At 33.6% G+C, this 23,010-nt stretch overlaps 3 protein-coding genes across 3 annotated transcripts; 2 read left to right on the forward strand and 1 right to left on the reverse strand.

Annotated features, from left to right (window-relative positions):
* Positions 1-108: 108 nt before the first annotated feature.
* prdx1 (peroxiredoxin 1) lies at positions 109-4,832 on the forward strand. Its single transcript, XM_073849930.1, has 6 exons — positions 109-158; positions 823-934; positions 1,206-1,359; positions 3,126-3,248; positions 3,855-3,985; positions 4,472-4,832. The coding sequence occupies exons 2-6, from the start codon at positions 829-831 to the stop codon at positions 4,555-4,557; spliced, it is 600 nt and encodes a 199-aa protein (XP_073706031.1). The 5' UTR covers positions 109-158; positions 823-828; the 3' UTR covers positions 4,558-4,832.
* A 129-nt stretch (positions 4,833-4,961) lies between these two features.
* zte38 (zebrafish testis-expressed 38) lies at positions 4,962-11,267 on the forward strand. The gene is made up of 12 exons (XM_073849929.1): positions 4,962-5,274; positions 6,802-6,925; positions 7,017-7,080; positions 7,209-7,245; positions 7,339-7,359; positions 7,441-7,467; positions 8,140-8,207; positions 9,265-9,413; positions 9,571-9,809; positions 9,900-9,939; positions 10,882-10,925; positions 11,005-11,267. The coding sequence occupies exons 1-12, from the start codon at positions 5,224-5,226 to the stop codon at positions 11,056-11,058; spliced, it is 918 nt and encodes a 305-aa protein (XP_073706030.1). The 5' UTR covers positions 4,962-5,223; the 3' UTR covers positions 11,059-11,267.
* A 126-nt stretch (positions 11,268-11,393) lies between these two features.
* On the reverse strand, positions 11,394-22,174 carry aldh9a1b (aldehyde dehydrogenase 9 family, member A1b). Its single transcript, XM_073849928.1, has 12 exons — positions 22,116-22,174; positions 21,629-21,841; positions 21,313-21,458; positions 21,067-21,196; positions 18,284-18,418; positions 17,474-17,670; positions 14,993-15,133; positions 14,618-14,806; positions 14,447-14,534; positions 14,178-14,319; positions 12,414-12,526; positions 11,394-12,322 (listed from the first exon to the last, which is right to left on the reverse strand). Exons 2-12 carry the CDS (start codon positions 21,807-21,809, stop codon positions 12,228-12,230), a joined length of 1,557 nt encoding a protein of 518 aa, XP_073706029.1. The 5' UTR covers positions 21,810-21,841; positions 22,116-22,174; the 3' UTR covers positions 11,394-12,227.
* Positions 22,175-23,010: the final 836 nt, after the last annotated feature.

Genomic DNA, 23,010 nt, shown 5'->3' on the forward strand with positions numbered 1-23,010 from the left:
TGTAATTTGGTCATTCCACGGAGCATTTGCTTCTCGAGGCAGCAGTGGATCTCGCGGAGTATCGCGATACTTGAGCAGGATCTATTTAAACACCGACCACTGCCGTGAGTTCACACTCATTCATTTGACAGACACACGGATTGTAGATACACTTGAAGGTAAGCAATAATTTGCAAAAACTTTTCTTTCCACTGAAAACGCGTCTCATGCGAAGTAACCGTACACGTTTTCATGCTTTTGTTTATCATTGAAACTATTTGGTGGGTGAGTTTCGTTTTCTGTGACGCGATATGTATTTAGGTTTATGGTGTATCTTTACATAAGTTTGAATTATTGCTGCATTGTGAATTGTTACATTGTAAACTTCTTTCCAAGGCACCTACCTGTTGCACTTCGATTAATGAAAAGTGCTTTCAAGTTTAACTAATTTTATTTTCTCAATGCTTCTGATGTGCGATAAGAACATACCTGAGAGTTAATTTTTTTTAATTTTTGTGTTATTTTTATTTAAAAATTATCATTATACATATGTATGTACATATAAATAGAATTACGTCTACTTTGCTATTACGGAAGTTAGTAACTATTAACACATGGGTTGCAAATTAAGGAAATCTTGACATAACGAATTTAGAAATGGACTTCCTGAACTGACTAACAGCCATATTCTATTCCTTTCTTTTCTGTTCTGTTTAGAACAAGCAGATAATCATAGATTAAAATATTTTGAAATATCGAATTAACGTTTTTTCCTGCAAAAATTTTACTATTATTTATTTTTCTATGTTTTTCATCAAACACATTTTCTTCTCTTGACCATAGTATAAAATGGCAGCTGGAAATGCACGTATTGGCATGCCTGCTCCAGACTTCACAGCCAAAGCTGTGATGCCAGATGGACAGTTTAAAGATCTCAGTTTGTCTGACTACAAAGGTATGACCTTAACTTTTAATGCAGTGAAGAAGAGCTTTCATTACACAAGCAGAATGTAATATGTGAGACATAAACATATATTTAACTGTAAGCAGTATGCATTTATCATTTGTTAAACAAACAAAAAACTGCAAGGAAGTATTGTTAGGAAACTCAGAGGGTGTGACTTTGGATCACACAAATATTTTATTACCGATTGTACACATTGTGTAACATTGTCTATTGTGTACGCCCTGTGCACTTGAGGCAAATGCTTTTCTCTTGCTTACAGGGAAGTATGTTGTGTTATTCTTCTATCCATTGGATTTCACCTTTGTGTGCCCCACTGAGATCATTGCCTTCAGTGATGCAGTCGAGGAGTTCAGGAAAATCGACTGCGAGGTCATTGGTGCCTCTGTTGATTCCCACTTCTGCCATCTTGCCTGGTGAGCATAAAAAGATTAAGAAAAACATGTCAAACTAAAGGGGTCGTTTCACAATTTTCTGTATATTTAATATTTTTCTCTGTCTCCCATTGTTTCTAAAGTTTTCTCAGAGTCTTAGACATAAACTACCTGTTTTATACTGTTGCACGTTTAAGAAACACCCCTTTGAATGTGAAATGAGCAACAGTGATCTTACGTCAGTGTTATTGTAGTATCACTGATATACTATTGTAGCATTTTTAATATTTTGAATTTAATTTTAATATTTTCTTTTAAAGTTTGAATAATTTTTATTGCGTTTTTGCCATTTTTTATTTTTAAACTAAACTAAATGAAAATGAGTTAAATTGCCTTTGCAATTAGTGAAAAAAAAATGTTTTTTAAAATTTTATCTCAGTTAATGTAATTTTTTCATAATGGTTTTAGCTTTAGTTAATGATAATAAACCTGTCTCACACTGGTTTATTAGCGCTTTAACTGTCAATCCTATTTTTGAACATACACATGAGTGCAGTATCCAAACTTAAAGGTGCAATAAGTGATTTCTGCCAAATTATGTTGATATCTGAAAGCACCAAAACAGATACGCCAATACCCCAACAGCACCTCGCCCCTATTTTGATATCTCTGCCCCACGTACATACGCAACCCTGCAGTCAAAAGTGTTTTTCAAAAATTGCTTAGTGCACCTTTACATTGTTATAATTCATTAACGCTTTAGAAAACAGACATAAGGTTGGACTCTTTTTTTTTTTTTAAAGAAGACAGCAGATTATTGCAGAAGTGGAATAATTTTGAAATATATAGTTATATAAGTTTAAATTTACTGTAAAGAAATATTTTACATAACAGGTTTTACCTTATGTTATGTCTAGATGAGTTATGTTCCAAATTTGAAGCTGATATGAAAAAATTGAGGTCCTGTGTCATTTTATTTAGGGTGTTATTGCACAAACTGCCACCGGGTGCCATCCAAACTCCATTGATTTTTTTTTTTTTTTTTTATGAATTTGTCAGAAATTTCTAAATTTATCTGTCAATATTATCTGGATCACAAACAAAATTCTCAGACCTTTCCAACTATATTTAAAATACTGTAATGCATTTTGTAATATGACACTTGACACCACTCACCAAGGGGCAGGAGATGCTAAAAATGTTAAAATGCAGATTTACGAATAAAAATACCATTTTAAAAAGGAAGGCAGCTAAATGATGAATAATTACTTAACTGAACACCTTAACTGCAGTGAATACCAACATTAAAGGTAACAACAAAGTTTCAGACCAACCACAGATCTAATATGAAATTAAAATAAATGCCAACCAGAATAGTGTACATTCTGCTTCATATTACAATATCTTATTATCAAGCATGATGCAGGGCAAGTACATAAGTTTTGGGTGGGTTATCACTTAGAAAAATATAATTTAGAAGATTAGTAAGGAACCAACTTTGACAACAAACTGTGTTCTAAAACAGGTGTCATTTACATGTAAACATGGAAGGTCTAGCTCATAACAGCAGCTTAGTTTTAATAAGTAACAATTTTTTTTTTTTTTTTGACTAGGGAGGATGTAATTCCTCATCATATGAAACCCCTACATTGTGTTCTTTATACTCCACTCATTATATTGACAGTCATTCTGTGCATAAAAACACACTTGGCATTAGTCCTTCTATAGTGCTACAGACAGAGCTGCTCATAAATTAAATAATAAACTAATGAATTATTATTTTTTTTTTATCTGGGTGATCATTACAGGATAAACACACCTCGGAAACAAGGCGGTTTAGGGCACATGAAGGTCCCTCTGGTGGCAGATTCCCTCCGCTCCATATCTCGAGACTATGGTGTAATTAAGGAAGATGAGGGAATTGCATACAGGTATGAAGGGACTATCTAAATCCAATAGAATATTTTGCAAAGTACCATATACACTGTTGATCTTCTTTTTCTTTTTTTATGAATACTCTAATTCTGCAAGGATGCATTTAATTGATCAAAAGTGACATTAAATAATTTTACATTGTTTTTATTTATATTTCAAATACATGCTGAACTCTCTGTCACAGTTTACACAAAAATATTAAACGGCACAAAACTGTTTTCGACAGGGACAGAAAAAAAAAAATGTTTTCCAGCAGATAATCAAATATTAGAATTATTTCTGATGGATCATGTGACACTGTAGCCTGGAGAAATGATGCTGAAAATTCAGTTTTGCATCACAGAAATGAATTACTGCTGAAAATATATTAAAATGGAAAACTGTTGTTTTAAATTGTAAAAATATTTACAGTTTAACTCTATTTTTTGATCAAATAAATGCAGCCTTGTTGAGCCCAAGAGACTTATTTTACCACAAACTTTTAAACAATAGTGTATTTTCTACTACATTGTAGTAATTAATTTTGCCACATAAAATAATTCAGGTCTCTCTTTTATTTTGCTATTGATGTCTTTTTCTCTTTTTTTTCTTTCCTATTTTAGAGGTCTTTTCATCATTGACGACAAAGGCATTCTGAGGCAGATAACCATCAATGATCTGCCAGTGGGCCGCTCCATTGATGAAACCCTGCGCTTGGTGCAAGCCTTTCAGTTCACGGACAAACATGGAGAAGGTACAGCACATTTTCTCATCTTTGTACTGGTGGTGCTTCTAGATTTTTACACGCAGTCAAACCAAAATGTATTCAGACACCTTCAACATTTCTCACATTATCACAGTTTATTCACTATAGTTTAGAAAATGGTAATAAGATATGATAAGAACTCAACAGTTAAACTGTGTCAGAACAAATTAACCTTGATAAGGTCAGATAACTTTGATAGAAAGCTATGGAATGAAACAAGTTTTTTTAAATCAATTTATGGGTATTGTATATCACGGTTTACTTTATTTTGCTGTCCTCACTTACATAAATGTGGATAGCATTGTCTGAATACTTTTTGGTTTGACTGAACTATTCCTTTCATTCATTGTTTTATGTTCCATGTAACATTAAGAAAGTAAAGAGAAATGGGTTTCAATGTCCGCTCATTTTTAAAAATACTTTTTAGTAATATTAAATATAAATTTGTCTTTTGTTGTTGCTTCTTTTCCCTAGTTTGCCCAGCCGGATGGAAGCCCGGAAAAGACACAATTAAGCCCGACGTCCAGCAAAGCAAAGACTACTTCTCCAAACAACACTAAAAAACATACTAGACTGTGCAGCATAGTGTAATGGGCCTGTACAAGGACTATCAACAGAACTACTGGTTAGCCTAGCACATCCATGTAGGAGTGGTAATGAATAATATGTAGTGATATATTGTGAAATGGTATAGATACTCAAAACCACCTGAAATGTATTGTAACATTTGAGCTAGTATGTATAATGTGTCTTATGATCCTTTTTGTTGTGAAAAAAGGGACCAGCTATTGTCACAAATTCTTGCATTTCAAACAATAAACCATTTTTTAAACAATGAACAGTTTATTATTTAAAACTGTAAAATTGAATGACTTTGGTAGCCTACATAAATATGTAGTACTAAAACAATTATTAGTAAATTATTCAGGTAGTTATCAATGAACGCTTCTGTGTTTACCGCCAAATGCGCGTAACAGTGACAGCCTGACAGGTGTCTGTTGCGCGCGTTAATTCCGGCCAGTGTTAGTTTACCTTAAAACATTATCGCTATATTCTCTGCACATTACATAACAATAAACGATATTATTTATCAAATAACAATTTGGTTTACATAAACAACGACAGATACGTCAAGTTAATAACGTACTGAGTTGTTATTAATGCTATAACAGCTTTTGAGGTAATCATTTCAGTGTGAGGAAGCTAGCAGTAAAGTTAGCTCTAACATGGGAACCAGACAGAAGACACTAGCTCAAGAAAAAGAGCTGATTGTTGAGGTGAGATACAGAATCAATGACATTATTAATGTGAACGTAAATAAAAGAATACCCTTACAAAAATATAACGTTACCATGCTACCAAATACGGAGGACGTTTCAACCGTTACAGTAGTTTCAATCGTTTTAATACGTTGGAAGAAGCTTTCTGAATAACAATTCCTTTTGTTATTATTATTGTTATTATCTTATATTAAATTACTATGGTATGTATCAGTTATTAATTTTATGGAGTATATTTGAATACCGCGGTTTTTCTATTTGATACTTTATCTGTACCATGGTAATGTTAGTTTTTGTAAGGGTTTTACTATGGTAAAAATATGTAATATTTACTGTAATGTTTAAAGGAATGCCATGTCCAAGAATGAAAAAAAGATGAATATTTCCAAACCCTCAGGCAGTCCCAGATGTAGATCTGAGGGATGTAGAGTTTGTTTCTTCATCTTGGATGACCAAGAATTTCATTTCTGGTTGAACTACTACTTTAAAGCCACAAAATTATACTTTTATTACATTTGTTGAATTATCATGTATGATAATTATCATGGTATTATTAACAATACACTGTGTGCTCAATTACATGTCTTCAAATGAACATTTGTGTATGTACATGCACTACCAGTCAAAAGTTTTTGAACAGTAAGATTTTCAATGTTTTTTTCTGCTCACCAAGCCTGCATTTATCTGATCCAAAGTAAGTTACAGCAAAAGCAGTAAAACTTTGAGATATTTTTCTATTTAAAATAACTGTTTTCTATTAAAATATATTTTAAAATGTAATTTATTGCTGCGGTTTCAATGCTATATTTTTAACATCCTTACAGTGACATGATCCTTCAGAAATCATTCTAATAGTCAGTAAACATGTATTATTATTATGTCAAAAACAGCAGGTTTCTTTGATGAATAGAAAGTTCAGAAGAACAGCATTTATCTGAAATAGAATTCTTTTTTAACATTCTAAATGTCTTTACCATCACTTTTGATCAATTTAAAGCATCCATGCAACATATAAGTGTTAATTTATTTTCCAAACATCAAAAAAATTATACTGACTCTAAGCTTTGAATTGAATAGTGTATAATTTGTATAAAAGCTTTTTTATTTCAGATAAATGCTGATCTTTGGATCTTTCTATTCATCAAAGAATCCTGAAAAAATGTACTTAACTGTTTTTAAAATGTATAAAATCAACATGTTTTTTTGAAGGATCATGTGACAATGAAGACTGGAGTAATGATACTGAAAATGTAGCTTTGTTCACAGTAATAAATTACATTTGAAAATGTATTCAAAACAGTTATTTTAAATAGTGAAAATATTTTGCAAAATTACTGTTTTTGCTGTATTTTGGATCAAATAAATTTTCGCTTGGTGAGCAGAAGAGACTTCTTCTTTAAAAATCTTTAAAAATCTTACTGTTTGAAAACTTTTGACTGTAAGTGTAAGAGTTCAAAGCACTATTCCTTGTGAAGCTGCTTTAAATCAGTGTTATAAATCAACTATACCCCTGTGTTTCATCAGGCACTGGATACTAAAGCCCAGTCAGTGGTTTTTGTCAAACGCATGGTGGTTATAGCTGTATCCGCCATCACCTATCTGCGTGGGATATTTCCAGAGGACTCCTACAGATCCAGATACCTGGAAGGTATAAGTATACGCGCTCATTTATTAGTGGATGAACATCAGGCTGTTTGAAATATCTCATACAGTCAGTTTTGATGAATGTTCTTCTTCAGATTTGTGTATCAAAGTCCTCAAACAAGATTGTTCATGCCCTGAAGCTCGCAAACTCATCAAATGGTAATTTTATATGTTGGAATTGTAGAGTACATTGCTATATTTGTACATTTTACATGTATTTTTGAAAGTATATTTGTAATGTGTCAAATAAAAATATAACAGTCAGCATAATCATACTGTCCTTCAAGGTTGTTGGGATGTTTCGATGCTTTAGAGAAGAGATATGTAAGTCAAAAGCACCATATTTAGATGTAAATTGATGTTTCTCTTTATTTATTTATTTCTAATCATTATTTTATTCATCTTTATATTTTGCAGCTTCAGATGGTGGTGATTGGGGTCAGTATGCATGATTTAATTTCTATATATTACACATTATTATTTAATTTCTTGTTTATTTTTTGTTTGTTTTAACTGCAGGTACACACAAGCCCAGATGTCAGTCATGTAAGTCTATGATAATTTTTTTTATCATGCGAGGTACAGTGTATAAGAAATATTATAGAATTACAACATTAAATAATTGGTTTTTATATTGTTAAAATACTAAAGCCAAATTCTAAAGAAAGGTATTTCTTTCCAAAAATATATATTTCCTATTAAATTTACTTTAAGGTTTGGACCCATATTAGAATAATGTTGGATGCAAACCATTTTTAAAATATAAGTTAAGGCGTGTATCTTTTTTTATTATTATTTATTTTGTAATTTATTTAAAGAAAACCAAAAACTCAAAAGGCGCAAAGGAATACATAAACAAAAAACAGTACACTTTAAATACACTTGAACTTATCTTTCGAACACTAGTAGGTTCAAGTGTTCTACAAGTGTTGACTAAATACTTTTTTAAATACAGAGATAGTATGCACATTTTAAAAAACACATTTTAGTTCATATTCATGGTGTCCCAAAATAACACGTTTAAGATGTTCTTGAGATTATCCCAATAATTTTTTGCATATTATGGAAGTGTACTTTTTCTGCCAGGGCAATCATATCAAATGATTTGGTTAATATCTTATGTTAACACATTAACTTGTTTCCAGTGCTACATTTTGAAAAGAAATAATATCATTTTTCCAAACTGGCTGTTTTTCTCTAATGTGTTTGTTTTCTCAGCGTGTCATTGAGTCCTACCAGTTTAAGTTCAGATACTCAGAGTGTGGACCACAGATGGACATCCTGAGGTGTAGTATTGTACATTGAAATTTGGACAGTTTTTACTGTATTTTTGATCAAATAAATACAGTCTTCCTGAGCCAGATCCCAAACTTTTAAATGGTATTGCATATAGTTTTGCATGGACAGTATACTGCCAATTTTATTTACATTAAAGGGACGGTCTACCCAAAATTTTTAATTCTGTCATTAATTACTCACCCTTATGTCGTTTCAAACCTGTAAGACCTTCGTTTTTTTTTTAAAACACAAATTAAGATATTTTTGATGAAATCCGAGGGGATTCTGACCCTGCATAGACAGCAACGCAACTCCCACGTTCAAGGCCTAGAACATTCAGTTGTCTTGCTGTCTATGCAGGGTCCGAAAGTTCTCGGATTTCATCCAAAATACAGTTGAGGTCAAAAGTTTACACCCCCCTTTTAGAATCAGCAAAATGTTATTTTACCAAAATAAGAGGGATCATACAAAAAGCATGTTATTTTTTTATTTAGTACTGACCTGAATAAGATATTTCACTTTAAAGATGTATACATATAGTCCACAAAATAAAATAATAGTTAAATTTATACAAAATGACCCCGTTCAAAGGTTTACATCCCCTTGATTGTTAATACTGTGTTGTTACTTGAATGATCCACAGCTGTGTTTTTTCTGTTTAATGATAGTTGTTCATGAGTCCCTTGTTTGTCCTGAACAGTTAAACTGCCCGATGTTCTTCAAAAAAATCCTTCAGGTCTCATAAACAACTATCACTAAACAAAAAACCCCCACTGTGGATGATTCAGGTAACAACACAGTATTAAGATTCAAGTGTATGTAAACTTTTGAACAGGGTCACTTTTATAAATTCAACTATTAATTTCTCATGTGGACTATATGTAAGCATATTTTATGTGAAATATCTTATTCAGGTCAGTACTAAATAAAAGGTCTTTTGAGTTTGAAACGACATCATGAAACAACATATTTATTTTTGCGGTGAACTATCCCTTTAAAGCAAAAACAATCAAAACATCCATTCATTTCACGTACACTAATCCTCTCCTCTTTTCTTCATTTCAGTAATGTTAATGGGGACATGAAAGTGACCTTGGAGGACACAAAGAAAGCTTCATCGCTCCTGATCAGAAAGCTGTTCCTTCTCATGCAAAATCTAGAGTCTTTGCCCACTGGTGTTTACCTCACTATGAAACTCTACTACTATGATGATGGTACAATAAAGCTGCATTTACATCCTTCTGTAGTATGTTGAGTCACGTGGATAAGACCCTTGCTTCATGATAGTTTCAACTAGAAATGTTTTTAGGAAAAAATGAATGTGCTTAGTGAAGCATCTTAAGGACTAATGTGCTTTTGTCTTATTTTAAGTCACACCACCTGAATATGAGCCACCAGGATTCAAGGCAGGTGTAAATGACAGTCTGTGGTTCGAGGGAACTGCGGTGCACTTCAGAGTGGGCGATGTTCAGTCTCCCTTCCACACCATGAAGTTGCGTGTGACGGCAGCACAGAGCCGGCTTGAGAAGCTACAGAAGGCAGGCCAGTTGAGTGAGAACGACATGGAGATGGAGACACCCTGTCTCTCTCAGATCAGAGCAGCAGAAATGGTAAAAAAGCAGATGTTAAACAGGATAAGCTTTGATATGTGTTCACTAGACTGGATTCAGATCATGAAACACTTCTCTGTCTTTTGAAAGGTACACAGAGACTGTGAGCAGGACCTACCCTCTGAAGATGGTAAGTACCAGAAACAGACGTTTTTGTCCAGAAACAAGTGTGCTGCTCACAAACTTAAACGTTTTCGATCACCATCTGGTGGCTTGCTGCAGTATAGGTCATAAACCCTGCCCTCTCTTTGTAAGCCAAACTAAAAAATCTAATTTCACTTCAAATACATTTTTCCCAAAGATGGTTTGCATCATTTAAAGGGGTCATATAATGCGGTTTCTTGTTTTCCTTGGTCTTTGGAGTGTTACAAGCTGTTTGTGCAACTCAACTCTTTTTTGCACCAAATAGTATCAATAACAGCATTGATAAGCAGTATTGGTATCGGTATCAGTATCGATAAAATGTAAACGATACCCATTCCCTACCCTTCAGAGATGCATTCATATTAACCACCTGTCCCCAATTCAATATTTATATATGACTTCCTATACTGTATTTCAAGTATTGTGAACAGTGATCTTGCGCTGCCTGCTACAATATTTTCTCTCTTTGTGTCCGTCTTCAGCGTCTCTGGCCTGTGTTAACGGACGTTTACAGACTTAGTAATATTTCCACACAATTACAATTTGGGCATTTATTAAAATACAGTTTGTGCAGTTCTGCATAAGAGATTAGCCAAAATAAATTTAAAAGCCGATCATGTGTTTGTAGCAAAAATCACCGATTTGGTTCCGATTTGTGGCCGCTCAAGTGGTGCATCTCTAACTTTCTGTCTGTCTATCCAATAAAATCAATCAATATGTAACGGTATCCACAGTATAGCAAAATCCATATCATGGCACAACATAATACCAGTGGTCACGTTAATACCGGTATAGCATCCACCTCTAGATAGCACAAGATGACAGCGGCCATATCTGGGATATTTTGGCTTCACTTTACTATAATGTCAGGAAGTGGAGACATGCCATACATCTTTTTTTTACAGTCTATGGTTTTGATCTTTTGCAGAATCGATTGCACAGTTCAAACAGCCCAAAAAAGCTATAGCAAAGGTAAGTTTTTTTTTTTATAGAGATCTATATTTTTATGTCATGTTTTCATGTTTTCTTATGTCATGATATATTTGCACAGAGGAAGCGTGTCAGAAGCAAAGTCACAAGGAGGAAAAAGACAAAATGCTTTTGAAAAATGAAAAAGTTCGCAAGTTCAGGCAAACTGAAAATGTTTTAAAAGGCTTTTTGCTAATATATCTTTTTAAGTTATTAGTAAATGTCTACTAAACTCTATTTAAAGTATTAAAATGTATTTTTACTAGATAGACATTGACTGAGTAATTAGTTATGGAGAATTCATCCTCCTCATATTCTAGGAGAATTTATGTATTTATTGAGTCAACTTTGTTTGTAGTTGTAGAATGATTAACTGAATGTACCAAACAATGTTACATGACACATCAACCAGTCATTATATGTGAGTTTGAGTTTATACATTAAATAAACAATACTTCACATGACCTTACATGAAATATTCCATAAGCTTTTTTATTATAATGATGCATCGTTTTTGTCATTAGTTAATATTACATGCATAGTGTAAAGCATTCATTCACAGTACAAGCATTGTCTGATACAAAGGCACATTAACCAAAATATCACATTTTAGATTTTTAATAATCACATATAATCTGTTTCTTTAAAATATTGCAGTTTCGCTCATTCAGAATCATACCATCCTACATTACAGGCACTTCATTGTAAAAAATATTCACAGACAGCTGTCATTACTTGACAGAAATTATGTTGGCAGGCTAAACATGGTCCTTTAGTGGTAAACATTAATACTTTTTTAGGAACTGTGCATCTGTCTTAAAGGGATAGTTCAACCAAAAATGAAAATTCTGTCATTAATTACTATACTATATTATTATAAGATCTTCGTTTACCTTCGGAACACAAATTAAGATATTTTTGATGAAATCTGAGAGCTTTCTAACCTTGCATAGACATCAATGCAAATACAACGTTCAAGGACCAGAAAGGTAGTAAGGACACTGTTAAAATAGTCCATGTGACATCAGTGGTTCAAGCTACAAGACTTTATCTGACAATTCTTCATTTACATTTCACTTACATTGCTGTCTATGCAGGTTCAGAAAGCTTTCGGATTTCATCAACAATATCTTAATTTGTGTTCCTAAGATGAACAAAAGTCTTACGGGTTTGGAATGACATGAGGATGAGTAATAATGACAGAATTTTCATTTTTAGGTCAGCTATCCCTTTAAGGACATGTGGGTAATTACACATTGAGATCTTTAATCATTAATCGGTAACCTGAATACACCTGGCTCGTGTTCAGAAAAGACTGTCCACATCACCCATCTCCACCACCACAGTCTTCAACTGGGAGTAAAATTCAATGGTCACCTGGCCATTTTCTCTTCCAATACCTAAAATCAGATCAAATGACATGTTTAATTTGAGTTCAGTGCTTAGTGTTACAGAGCAAACACACAGACAAAAAATGTTTGGTAACTCCACCTGAGGCCTTGTATCCTCCAAAGGGCACCTCCACAGGGGTGATATTGTAGTTGTTGATGAAGCAAGATCCAGCCTGCAGGTTTTCTATAACACGGTGGGCTCTTTTAACATCTCTAGTAAGTCAGAAACAGACAGTAAAGAAAAATATGAGCAATTAGGAAAGAGGAGTATAGATTTAACTTACAGAAATATCACACAAACTATACTACCATTCACAAGATTTTTTTTAAACAAAATTAATACTTTTATTCAGCAAGGAGCAAGAAATTGATCAAATGCAAGAGTAGATAAACTTATATTTTTAATAAATGCTATTATATACACTACCAGTCAAAAGTTTTTGAACAATAAGATTTTTAATGTTTTTTAAAGGAAGTGTCTTTTGCTCACCAAGCCTGCATTTATTTGATCTAATATACAGCAAAAGCAGTATATATTAACAAAATATTTTTACTATATTTAAAAAAAACTTCTTTCTATCTGAATACATTTCAAAATGTAATTTATTTGTGATTTCAAAGCTGAATTTTTAACATTACTCCAGTCACATGATCCTTCAGAAATCATTCTAATATTCTGATTTGCTAAAAAAAAACATTTATTGTTATTATTGTTCAAAACAGCAATATACAATTTTTTCAGGATTTTTAAGGAAGAGAAAGTTCAGAAGAACAGCATTTATCTCACCATTATAAAATGTCATTATTATCACTTTTGGTCAATTTAAATCATCCTTGCTATATAAAAGTATTAATTTCTATAACCCTCCCCCTTTCTATTAATCAAAGAATCATGAAAAAATGTATTTAACTGTTTTAAATATTGATAATAATAATAATAATAATAATAATAATAATAATAATAAATGTCTCTTAAACAGCAAATCAGCATATTAGAATGATTTCTGAAGGATCATGTGACACTGAAGACTGGAGTAATGATGCTGAAAAATTAGCTTTGAACACAGGAATAAATTACATTTTAAAATATATTCAAATAGAAAACAATTTTACAATATTACTGCTTTTTCTGTATTTTGGATCAAATAAATGCACCCTTGGTGAGCAGAAGAGGCTTTTTTAAAAAACATTAAAAATCTTACTGTTCAAAAACTGTTTTTAAATTAGATAATAAATGTTTCTTGAGCAGCAAATCAGTATATTAGAATGATTTCTAAAGGATCATGTGACACTGAAGACTGATGATGCTAAAAATGTAGCTTTCATCAGAGGAATAAATTACATTTTAAAATATATTAAAATAGAAAACAGTTATTTTAAATAGTTAAAATATTTGGATCAAATAAATGCACCCTTTGTGAGCAGAAGAGACTTAAAAAAAAACAAAAAAAATCTTACTGTTCAAAAACGTTTAACTAATGTATCAAATAGACAGTATGCTATATATTGAACTTTGTTAATGTAAGAACAAAAAAAAAAAAAAACATTTCCACAAAAATATTAAGCAGCACAACTGTTTTCAAATTTGATAATAATAAATGTTTCTTAAAAAGCAAATCAGCATATTAGAATGATTGCTGGAGGATCATGTGACACTGCATAACAGGAATAAATTACATTTTAAAATATGTTCAAATAGAAACTATTATTTTAATTTTTTTTTTACTTTTTCACAATATTACTCATTTTACTGTATTTTTGATCAAATAAATGCACCTTTGGTGAGCAGAAGAGACTTCTCTCAAAAACATTAAAACTCCAAATGTTTGAATGTTTGTGTATTAAAAAAAAAACGTCACTTTACTTAGTGAAGACTCCTCCAGCCAGACCCAAGTCACTGTCGTTGGCTCTCCGAAGAACCTCGTCCTCAGTGTCAAAGGACAGAACTGACATCACAGGCCCAAAGATTTCCTCTCTGACACACGTCATGTCATCTGTGCAGCTGTCTGTAAGCAAAACACATTAATGAACACACAACACAGACAGAAGGAAACGAACAGAACAAAAATACACCATTGAATGTTTCCAAAACACATGATCTCAACATCAGCCGCCAACAGTTTTTCAACTCACCGAGCACACATGGTGTCATGTAGTATCCATCTTTTAGTTTAGGATCTGCTGGGGTGAAAGGCTCCCCTCCACAAAGCACTCTGGCTCCCTATCAAGAAAAAGTATAGATTTTAAAACCCATATCATATAATAAACATTATAATCATGCTACTATATGAACAACACCTATACCTCTTTCTTAGCTTGCTTCACATATCCCAGCACCTTGTCCAGCTGTGGTTTGCTGACCAGAGCTCCCATACGGGTCTCATCCAACAGAGGGTCTCCTATCTGGATGGCTTTAGTTCTCCTGACCACCTCTTTCAAGAACTGAGGAAGAATTGAGCTTTGCACAAAAACTCTGGTGCCATTGCTGCACACCTACAAATAGGCAATACAAAAAGAAGTGACAAAAACAATAATGTTACAAACATTTTAGAATTTGACATTTTAATTTGAAGCAATATTGTACTCCTAATAGTGCAGTAGGCTAACTTCTCTTTAGGAAAATTTTATATGAAACAGAGAGGGAGAAAAATGTATGTTTATACTTGACTAGTACAGTACCTGGCCTTGAGACAGGAAGTTGGCCATGAGTGCTCCTCTAACAGCGTTTTCTAGGTCAGAGTCCTCAAAGATGATTAGTGGAGATTTACCACCGAGCTCCAGTGTCACTGGTTTAACCCCTTGGGAGGCCATTTCCATGATCTGTTGGGCCAAAATATGCATTAGAAGTGCATTCCAGGAGAGATTCCACCACAACTACTACTAGTGACTTTCTTAAAAGGGTTCCTTTTATGCTTTTTCACTTTTTCTATTGTTCCTATTATGTTTTTCACAATTTAAGCTAGTGTGTGGTGTGTATGTTTGGGCATAAAAAACATCTACAAAGTTACAAATCTCAAAGTCCACTCCAAAGAGAGAGATTTCGCTTTTGGACTACAGCGTTTGTTTTCCAGAGGCTATGACTAGGATGCTTCAGCGAGCCACAGGGCGGCTCTTATAAACGCGAGCATTCACTAAAGTGTCCGCGAACAGCTCCGGTAGCTGTAGATGGTAAAAGCCTGATAAGTTTTTGTAAGAAAAATATCCATATTTAAAATGTAAGAATCACTTTAATCTAGCTTGTGCTGCTTTGGGAAGGGGAAACACCATCTATCCGGGCACCAACTGCAATGAAGTGGGACTGATAACCAATCACAACACATTTCGTTTTTAAGAAGGCGGACCTTCATCAAACCTGGAACTAATCGTGCCATTTGTGTCAGGCTGGGGAGAAAGCTATTGTAATAATGTAAATTACGTGAAAAATAATGCGTTTTTCGAAACGAGCATGAGAGCATATTCTAGTGCACCCCCAAAACAAAATAAAGACTTACTTTGTAAAAGAGCTTAATAGGACCCCTTTATTAGTGTATAACATCTGATATAATTAACACAACATAGATTAAAGGAATAGTTCAAAAACCTTTTGGAATTTTTTTCTCACCCTTAGGTTATCAAAAATGTAGATGAGTTTGTTTCTTCATCAGAAATCAGGAAAATTACCATGCTAAATTAGGAATTTAGCATTACATCACTTGCTCACCAATAGATCTTCTGTAGTGAATGGGTGCCGTCAAAGTCCAAACAGCTCATAAAAACCATCACAATAACCCACACCACTCCAGTCCAGTCCATCAAATAACATATTGTGAGAGTAAAAGCTGTGTATTTGTAATTAACAAATCTACGATTAAGAAATTTTAAACTTTAAAACTCGTTCTGGCCAAAATATGAGTTCATAATCCAATATAACACTTTCTCCACTGAAAAAGTCCATTTCCTGTTGTCCTGTCACATCAAAATCCATCAACATATTTGTTTAGAACTGTTTTCACTTGCAAATGGTGCTTGATCTGAGTAGATTTCTCGCCTGATTCTGATGAGTTGACTTTTTCAACTGGAGAAAGTAATGGATTGAAGACATTTATCAGGTAGTTTATTACAAATACGCAGCTTTTCACTTCACAAGATGTTAATTGATGCGCTGGAGTGGTGTGGATTACTTGTGGATTATTGTGATGTTTTTATCAGCTGTTTGGAGTCTCATTCTGACGGCACCCATTCACTGCAGAAGATCCATTGGTGAGCAAGTGATGTAATGCTACATTTCTCCAAAATCTGTTTCCCAATTAAGAAACAAACTCATCTACGTCTTGGATGGCTGGAGAGAGTACATTTCTAGCAAATTTTCATTTATGAGTGAACTATTTTTTTTTTTTTTTAATATTAAGCACATATCTGAAAGGGATAGTTTACCCAAAAATGAAAATTCTTTCATCATTTGTGACCCTAGACCACAAAACCAGTCATAGGGTTAAATTTTACAAAACTGAGATGTATACATTATATGAAAGCTCAATAAATAAACTTTCTATTGATGTATGGTTTGTTAGGATAGGACAATATTTGGGTGAGACACAACTATTTGAAAATCTGGAATCTGAGGGTGCAAAAAAATCAAAATACTGAGAAAATCACTTTTAAAGTTGTCCAAATTAAGTTCTTAACAATGCATATTACTAATCAAAAATTACATTTTGATATATTTACAGTAGGAATTTTACAAAAATCTTCATGGAACATGATCTTTACTTAATTTCCTAATGATTTTTGGCATAAAAGAAAAATCAATAATCTTGACCCACACAATGTATTTTTGACTATTGCTACAAATATACCCCAGCGACTTAAGACTGGTTTTGTGGTCCAGGGTCACATTTATACAATCTGTGTTTTTTTTTTTTTGTCCCTCTACTAAAAATGTACGTAACCAACACTTAGAAGCTTCAAAAAGTTATAAAGGATTAAACGGTTTGATTAGTTTCCGACTCTTTCTAGGTTTAAGTCACCTGGAAATCTCTCAGGTCTCATTACAAATATCTTTATGTTTTTAAAGTTAACTAATGCCTTATGGGTTTGGAATGATAGGATAGTTGGGTGAACTATCCCTTTAATTGAGAAAGATCTGTGACAGCACTATTATTACTACTCGAGTCGTCTTACTTTCTTGCCTGTGGGCACACTTCCTGTGAAGGAGACCTTCGCAACAGATGGGTGTTGACACAGCAGAGAACCAGTCTCTTGTCCACCCTGCACCACATTGAACAGGCCCTCGGGAGCCCCGGCCTGTGAATAAATCTCAGCCAGCAGCACCGCAGTCACAGGGGTCACCGGTGATGGCTTGAACACCATAGAGTTGCCTACAACAGAATCAAAATAGAAGACTATAAATGGAGAGTATTAAGATAATCATTTCAGGCACAGATCTACGACAGATCAAGAGGGATCAAAGAGGATATTAAACAAATGGAGTTCAATAGCCTCCTCACCAGGATTACGGTCAAAGATTTTGCTTTAATAGTGCACCAGGTGAAAATTATGAAGTTTTTAACTTGATAAGCTTTGAGCTTTGTTATCTTGTCATTTTAATGCAAAATATCTCAACTGGATTTTGTGTTTCAATGTAGCCCCATGGTTTATGCACGTGGTTCAAATATGGGTCTTTTTTTTTTTAAACAGGAATATCATTCCTTACTTATTTCACCAGGAAAAAAAATTGGAATCAATTTTTTTTTTGCCAGGGGCCTCTCATTGAGTTCACACAGAATGGCTCTTGTAGCATTTAAAACTGATTTATTTACTTAATATTTTATTTTATTTAATTAGACAAAATCATACAGAATTGTATTATTATCTAATTATGAAATGTATTTAATTGGCTTATCAGTCAATACCTTTATTCAAGGTGTAAGTTTTGTCATTCTGTGATTCCGGTATGCTAAGACACACTTATATAACTTATAGAACACATACCACAAGCAATGGCAGGAGCAGATTTCCAGGCTGCAATCTGGAAGGGGTAATTCCAGGCTCCTATTCCCACACACACCCCTAGAGGCTCCCGACGGGTGTATGCAAACGAACCTCCTGGTAGTTGAACATGCTGACCTGAGAAAGAATAGCCCACCTATATAGTCTTGATTCATATTTTAATTTTATGTAAATTACCTGTCAAAAGTTTGAAATAATTCCGATTTTTTTTTAATAATTAAGAAGCTTGTTACTCTCACCAAGGTTGTTTTTTTTTAATACAGTAAAAACAAAAATAATATAAAATATTACATTTTAAAAGAAGTGATTTCTAGTTTAATTTATTTTAAAATGAAACGTATTCCTGTGATGCAAAATCAGATTTTTTTTTTTTACAGTTTTTACAGACGCTAGGACACATTTCTCAATACTTAGATCACTTTTGCAAAACTCTTCACACAGTGAGCACAACAGAAGTCTATGTGGGCTAAACTGAGGATCAATTATCATTGTTTTGGCACAAAATGCATTCAATGACTACATCTCTCAAATTTCATGAATTCTTTTCTCACTCAGACACAACAACTGCCAAAAATCTTCGACGTACAGGACATTTTGCTCATGCTTACATACTGTTTTCAAAACTGTTAAACTTATGTTCAAAACAATAACATAATGCAAAACTGAATAAGACAGCAAAATTCAACAGCAATATTTTATTGAAACATATTTCAAATCTAAAAATGCAGTAGATTAGCATTACTATTGTATCTGTATCAGTGGATGGTGTGTATACAAATTCTTGTATTTTGGAATTACTTAGTGCAAAAAAATAAATAAGTAAACAACATAAAATATTGACGAATTCTGCATCATGTCTGATTCATTCCAGTAACATATATTGCAGTTATAAACAATATATATTGCAATTATAAACAGAGATGTGTCCTTGTTTTACACAAGAAAACACTGTGTAATGCTACATGTTGTTAGTGTTATTTAGCTCATTGTTTTGTGGGTGACAAAGTGTGTTTGTCGGCTGTCAACCTTTGCCAGTGTTCTGGAAGAATGAGTTTATTTGAGACCTGAATAAAGTGTTTTGGTAGTTGTAGTGCATTTTGAATGTGAAATGAACTGCTTTGCCAAGCTGAAAGTCGGATAGGAGAATTGTGTGAAGAGTTTTGCAAAAGTGACCTAAGTATTGAGAAATGTGTCCTAGCGTCTGTAAAAAACGGTAAGCATCATTACTCCAGTCTTCAGTGCTACATGATCCTTCAGAAATCAGTCTAATCAGTCTTGCTGCTTAGTTATCAATTAATAACAATGTTGAAAAGGAGTTTTTGCGACTTAACATTGTTGTGGAATCTATGGTCTTTTTTTCAGGGTTCTTTGATGATCAGAAAGTTAAACAGAAAAGTATTTATCTGTAACAGAAGGCGTTTGTAACATTATAAATGTCTTTACTGTCATTTATGATCAATTTAATGCATGCCGAATAAAAGCGTTAATTTCTTTCCTTTTTTTTGTGATGCCAAATCTAAATTTTCAGCAGTGCTCAATTTTTATTTGGTGCTCAAGAGAAAATATTTTACATAACTGACCCTGTTCAAAAGTTTACATTGATTATTAATACTGTGTTCTTGCCTGAATGATCCACAGCCGTTTTCTTTTTAATTTGGTGATAGTTGTTCATGAGTCCCTTGTTTGTCCTGAACAGTTAAACTGCCCGTTGTTCTTTAGAAAGATCCTTCAGGTCTCACAAATTCTTTGGTTTTTCAGCATTTTTGTGTATTTGAACCCTATCTAACAATGACTGTATGATTTTGAGATCCATCTTTTCACACTGAGGACAGCTGAGGGACTCATATGCAACTATTACAAAAGGTTCAAACACTCACTGATGCTCCAAAATGAAAGAATGATGCAGTAAGAGCCAGGGGTGTAAACTTTTGAACAGAATGAAAATGTGCACATTTAGCTTATTTTGCCTAAATATCTTTTTTCATTTAGTGCTGCCCTTCAGAAGCTCCAGAAGATACTTACATGTTTCCCAGAAGACAAAATAAGTTACATTTACCCTGATATTCAAATTCAAAAAGTTTTCACCCTCCGGCTCTTAATGCATCATGTTTCCTTCTGAAGCATCGGAGAGCGTTTAAACCTTCTGTAATAGTTGTATATGAGTCCCTCAGTTGTCCTCAGTGAGAAAATATGGATCTCAAAATCACACAGTCATTGTTAGAAAGGGTTCAAATACTAAAAAATGAAAAAGGTAAAGGACAAACAAGGGACTCATGATCAATTATCCCTAAACAAAAAAAAAACACATCTGTGGATCATTCAAGTAACAACACAGTATTAAGAATCAAGTGTATGTAAACTTTTGAACAGGGTCATTTTTTTTTAAAATTCAGTTTAAATCATTTTCTCTTGTGAACTACATGTAAATGTCTTTTATATGATATGATATATCGTATTCAGGTCAGTATTAAATAAAAAATAACATGCATTTTGCATGATCCCTCTTATTTTGGTAATGTAATTAACATTTTGCAGGTTCTGCAAGATGTATGCAAACATTTGACCTCAACTGTATATTAAAATACATTTTCAATTGCAATACCATTTCACACTAATGCTGATTAAAATTTTTGCAGCCTTGGTGAGCATAAGAGACTAAAAAATCCTTTTGACCATTAGTGTACATTTTTTTAGTGAAACTTCAGTAATGAAGTTTTAACATTTGGTACTGTATCTTTTGTGAAAATGATGCCAAAACAACTAACCTGAAAGTATGGTGGCTTGTCCTGCAAAATACTCAATGCACATTCTGGCTGAGTCCACGTCTAAACGGGCTTCTGTGATGGACTTGCCATTGTTGATGACCTCAATCTCAGCAATCTCCTCTCTTCTCTTCTATTCTCAACAACAGAGATAACTGACGAGATCAGACTCAGAGTCAACACAACTTAAATCAATGCAGCACTGTTATGCAATATGTTAGGATGCCTGATCAGTGCACTCAAGTCTACCTCAATGAGTCTTGCCGCTTCTAGCATGATTCTGGCTCTTTCCATGCCTGCCAGTTTACTCCACACTGTAAAAGCAGCACTGGCGCTCCCAACAGCGGCATCAACATCTGCGGCGCCACAAGCTTGCAGCTGGCACAAGACACGACCTGTGATACATTCACAAAGATCAGAGATGATAATGTTTTTTAAGAGAACGACATGGTGTTTTAAAAAACTTAATGGTAAATACATAGTGGTCATGTGATGGGGCAAAGTCTGATTGGGCAATGCTTAGCAGGGGGTGAAATGTAGAAAACTAGTTTAGTAAATATATCACCTGTTGCAGGCTCATATATTGGTTCAGATCTGGTTTTCACATCTTTGATGTTGACTCGGCCACCACACCAGAAATTCAGTGGATCTTTGATATGAAGGCTTCCTGAGGAGATGCTCCTGGTCCCGGTGTAGCACAGGGCCCCACAGAGACCGGGGGTCCTGAGAAATCTCAGTAGGGCCATCTTCAAATGCTTTAAAACTGAACTTTGTCCCTCTGGATGAGTGTCAACAAACAGTCTTTTCAGATTTTGCATCCAAACATAGCGTCACAGCAATAAAAATCAAACGGAAACGAGATTTTTCAAAAACTAGAGTTTAACTTATATGAATAACAAGTTCATGGCTAGGTTATTGCCTTAAAACTCTGTAAAATTTAAAAGCAATAGCCTCAGCGGTCCGGTTAAATACAACTTACTACATAGAAAGTATTTCGTTGAAGCTCGAAAATACTAGTAAGAAAGGTTTTGCTGTGACAGACGTTCACTCACCTCTACAGCAGGTCCGACGATTTCAGAATCAGATCAGTCCAGCCATGTTTTAGCGTTTGAGGGCGGGGCTTATACGCGAGAACGACTCCCATTGGTTTATTCTGGATGATGTCATATGACGGGTCCGCAACTGAAGAAAAAAACTAAAAATAAATGTTTAAATATATTAATATTTAAAATATGTTGACAGTACCTGGCTCATTTTGTAGAGCTGCCTTGAAAACATCAATTCCTAAATCCAAACTGAATGCTATTATGGTTACATATGATAAATCATTGAAATATGTTATTTTTTCATTTCATTATATATGGTAAATGTTTATATGGAGATAACGGAAATTCCCTGTCAATAAACCTACCATTTTGGCCTATTTTCCTACATATTTCAATCAAGGCAAAATCTGTTTTCTGCTTCCATTTTATAAATGCTGTTTTATAATCTGTGACGCCAGTTATTTTGACATAGGGACTTGTATGTGGGTCAAAGACAAAAAAGGATTTAAGCATAAAACATCAAGTGTAACACTGCTTTAAAGTACCCCCCCCCCCCCCAAAAAAAAAAAAAATATATAAATTTTCTGTTTAATTTAATTGCATTTTTGTTGTTTTTCTGAGCAAAAAATAAATATCAAACATTTTTCCCTAATTTACAGAAGAAACCCACTAAAATGTCATTCAGTGTAACAACCTTGTCAGGCATATTTACATCAAAAATCAATGTATGACATATTAAAAGACGCCAAATAATAATTAGGTGAAATTGCCACTGTCCTAGGTTTTGCCCATTTGTCAGTAAGAATTTTATACTCATTTTAAACACAACAAAATGTGATATGCTCCCTTATAAATATTATTTTATATATTTTAATATGTACACGTATTTTTGTGCAAGACA

The sequence above is a fragment of the Garra rufa genome, chromosome 10 (genome assembly GCF_049309525.1).
Source record: "Garra rufa chromosome 10, GarRuf1.0, whole genome shotgun sequence".
Classification (NCBI taxonomy): Eukaryota; Metazoa; Chordata; class Actinopteri; order Cypriniformes; family Cyprinidae; genus Garra; species Garra rufa.

What these genes read in the sequence shown, in the direction of transcription:
- prdx1 (XM_073849930.1), top strand. Translation starts at nt 829, where the DNA reads ATGGCAGCTGGAAATGCACGTATTGGCATGCCTGCTCCAGACTTCACA. An exon ending in CACTTCTGCCATCTTGCCTG is followed by an intron (nt 1,360 to 3,125) that starts GTGAGCATAAAA and finishes TGATCATTACAG; the next exon opens with GATAAACACACCTCGGAAAC. An exon ending in GATGAGGGAATTGCATACAG is followed by an intron (nt 3,249 to 3,854) that starts GTATGAAGGGAC and finishes TTCCTATTTTAG; the next exon opens with AGGTCTTTTCATCATTGACG.
- zte38 (XM_073849929.1), top strand. Translation starts at nt 5,224, where the DNA reads ATGGGAACCAGACAGAAGACACTAGCTCAAGAAAAAGAGCTGATTGTT. An exon ending in ATGCTTTAGAGAAGAGATAT is followed by an intron (nt 7,246 to 7,338) that starts GTAAGTCAAAAG and finishes TATATTTTGCAG; the next exon opens with CTTCAGATGGTGGTGATTGG. An exon ending in GGACCTACCCTCTGAAGATG is followed by an intron (nt 9,940 to 10,881) that starts GTAAGTACCAGA and finishes GATCTTTTGCAG; the next exon opens with AATCGATTGCACAGTTCAAA.
- aldh9a1b (XM_073849928.1), bottom strand. Translation starts at nt 21,809, where the DNA reads ATGGCCCTACTGAGATTTCTCAGGACCCCCGGTCTCTGTGGGGCCCTG. An exon ending in ACAAGCCACCATACTTTCAG is followed by an intron (nt 18,419 to 21,066) that starts GTTAGTTGTTTT and finishes ATTCTTTCTCAG; the next exon opens with GTCAGCATGTTCAACTACCA. An exon ending in TGGAGGATACAAGGCCTCAG is followed by an intron (nt 12,323 to 12,413) that starts GTGGAGTTACCA and finishes ATCTGATTTTAG; the next exon opens with GTATTGGAAGAGAAAATGGC.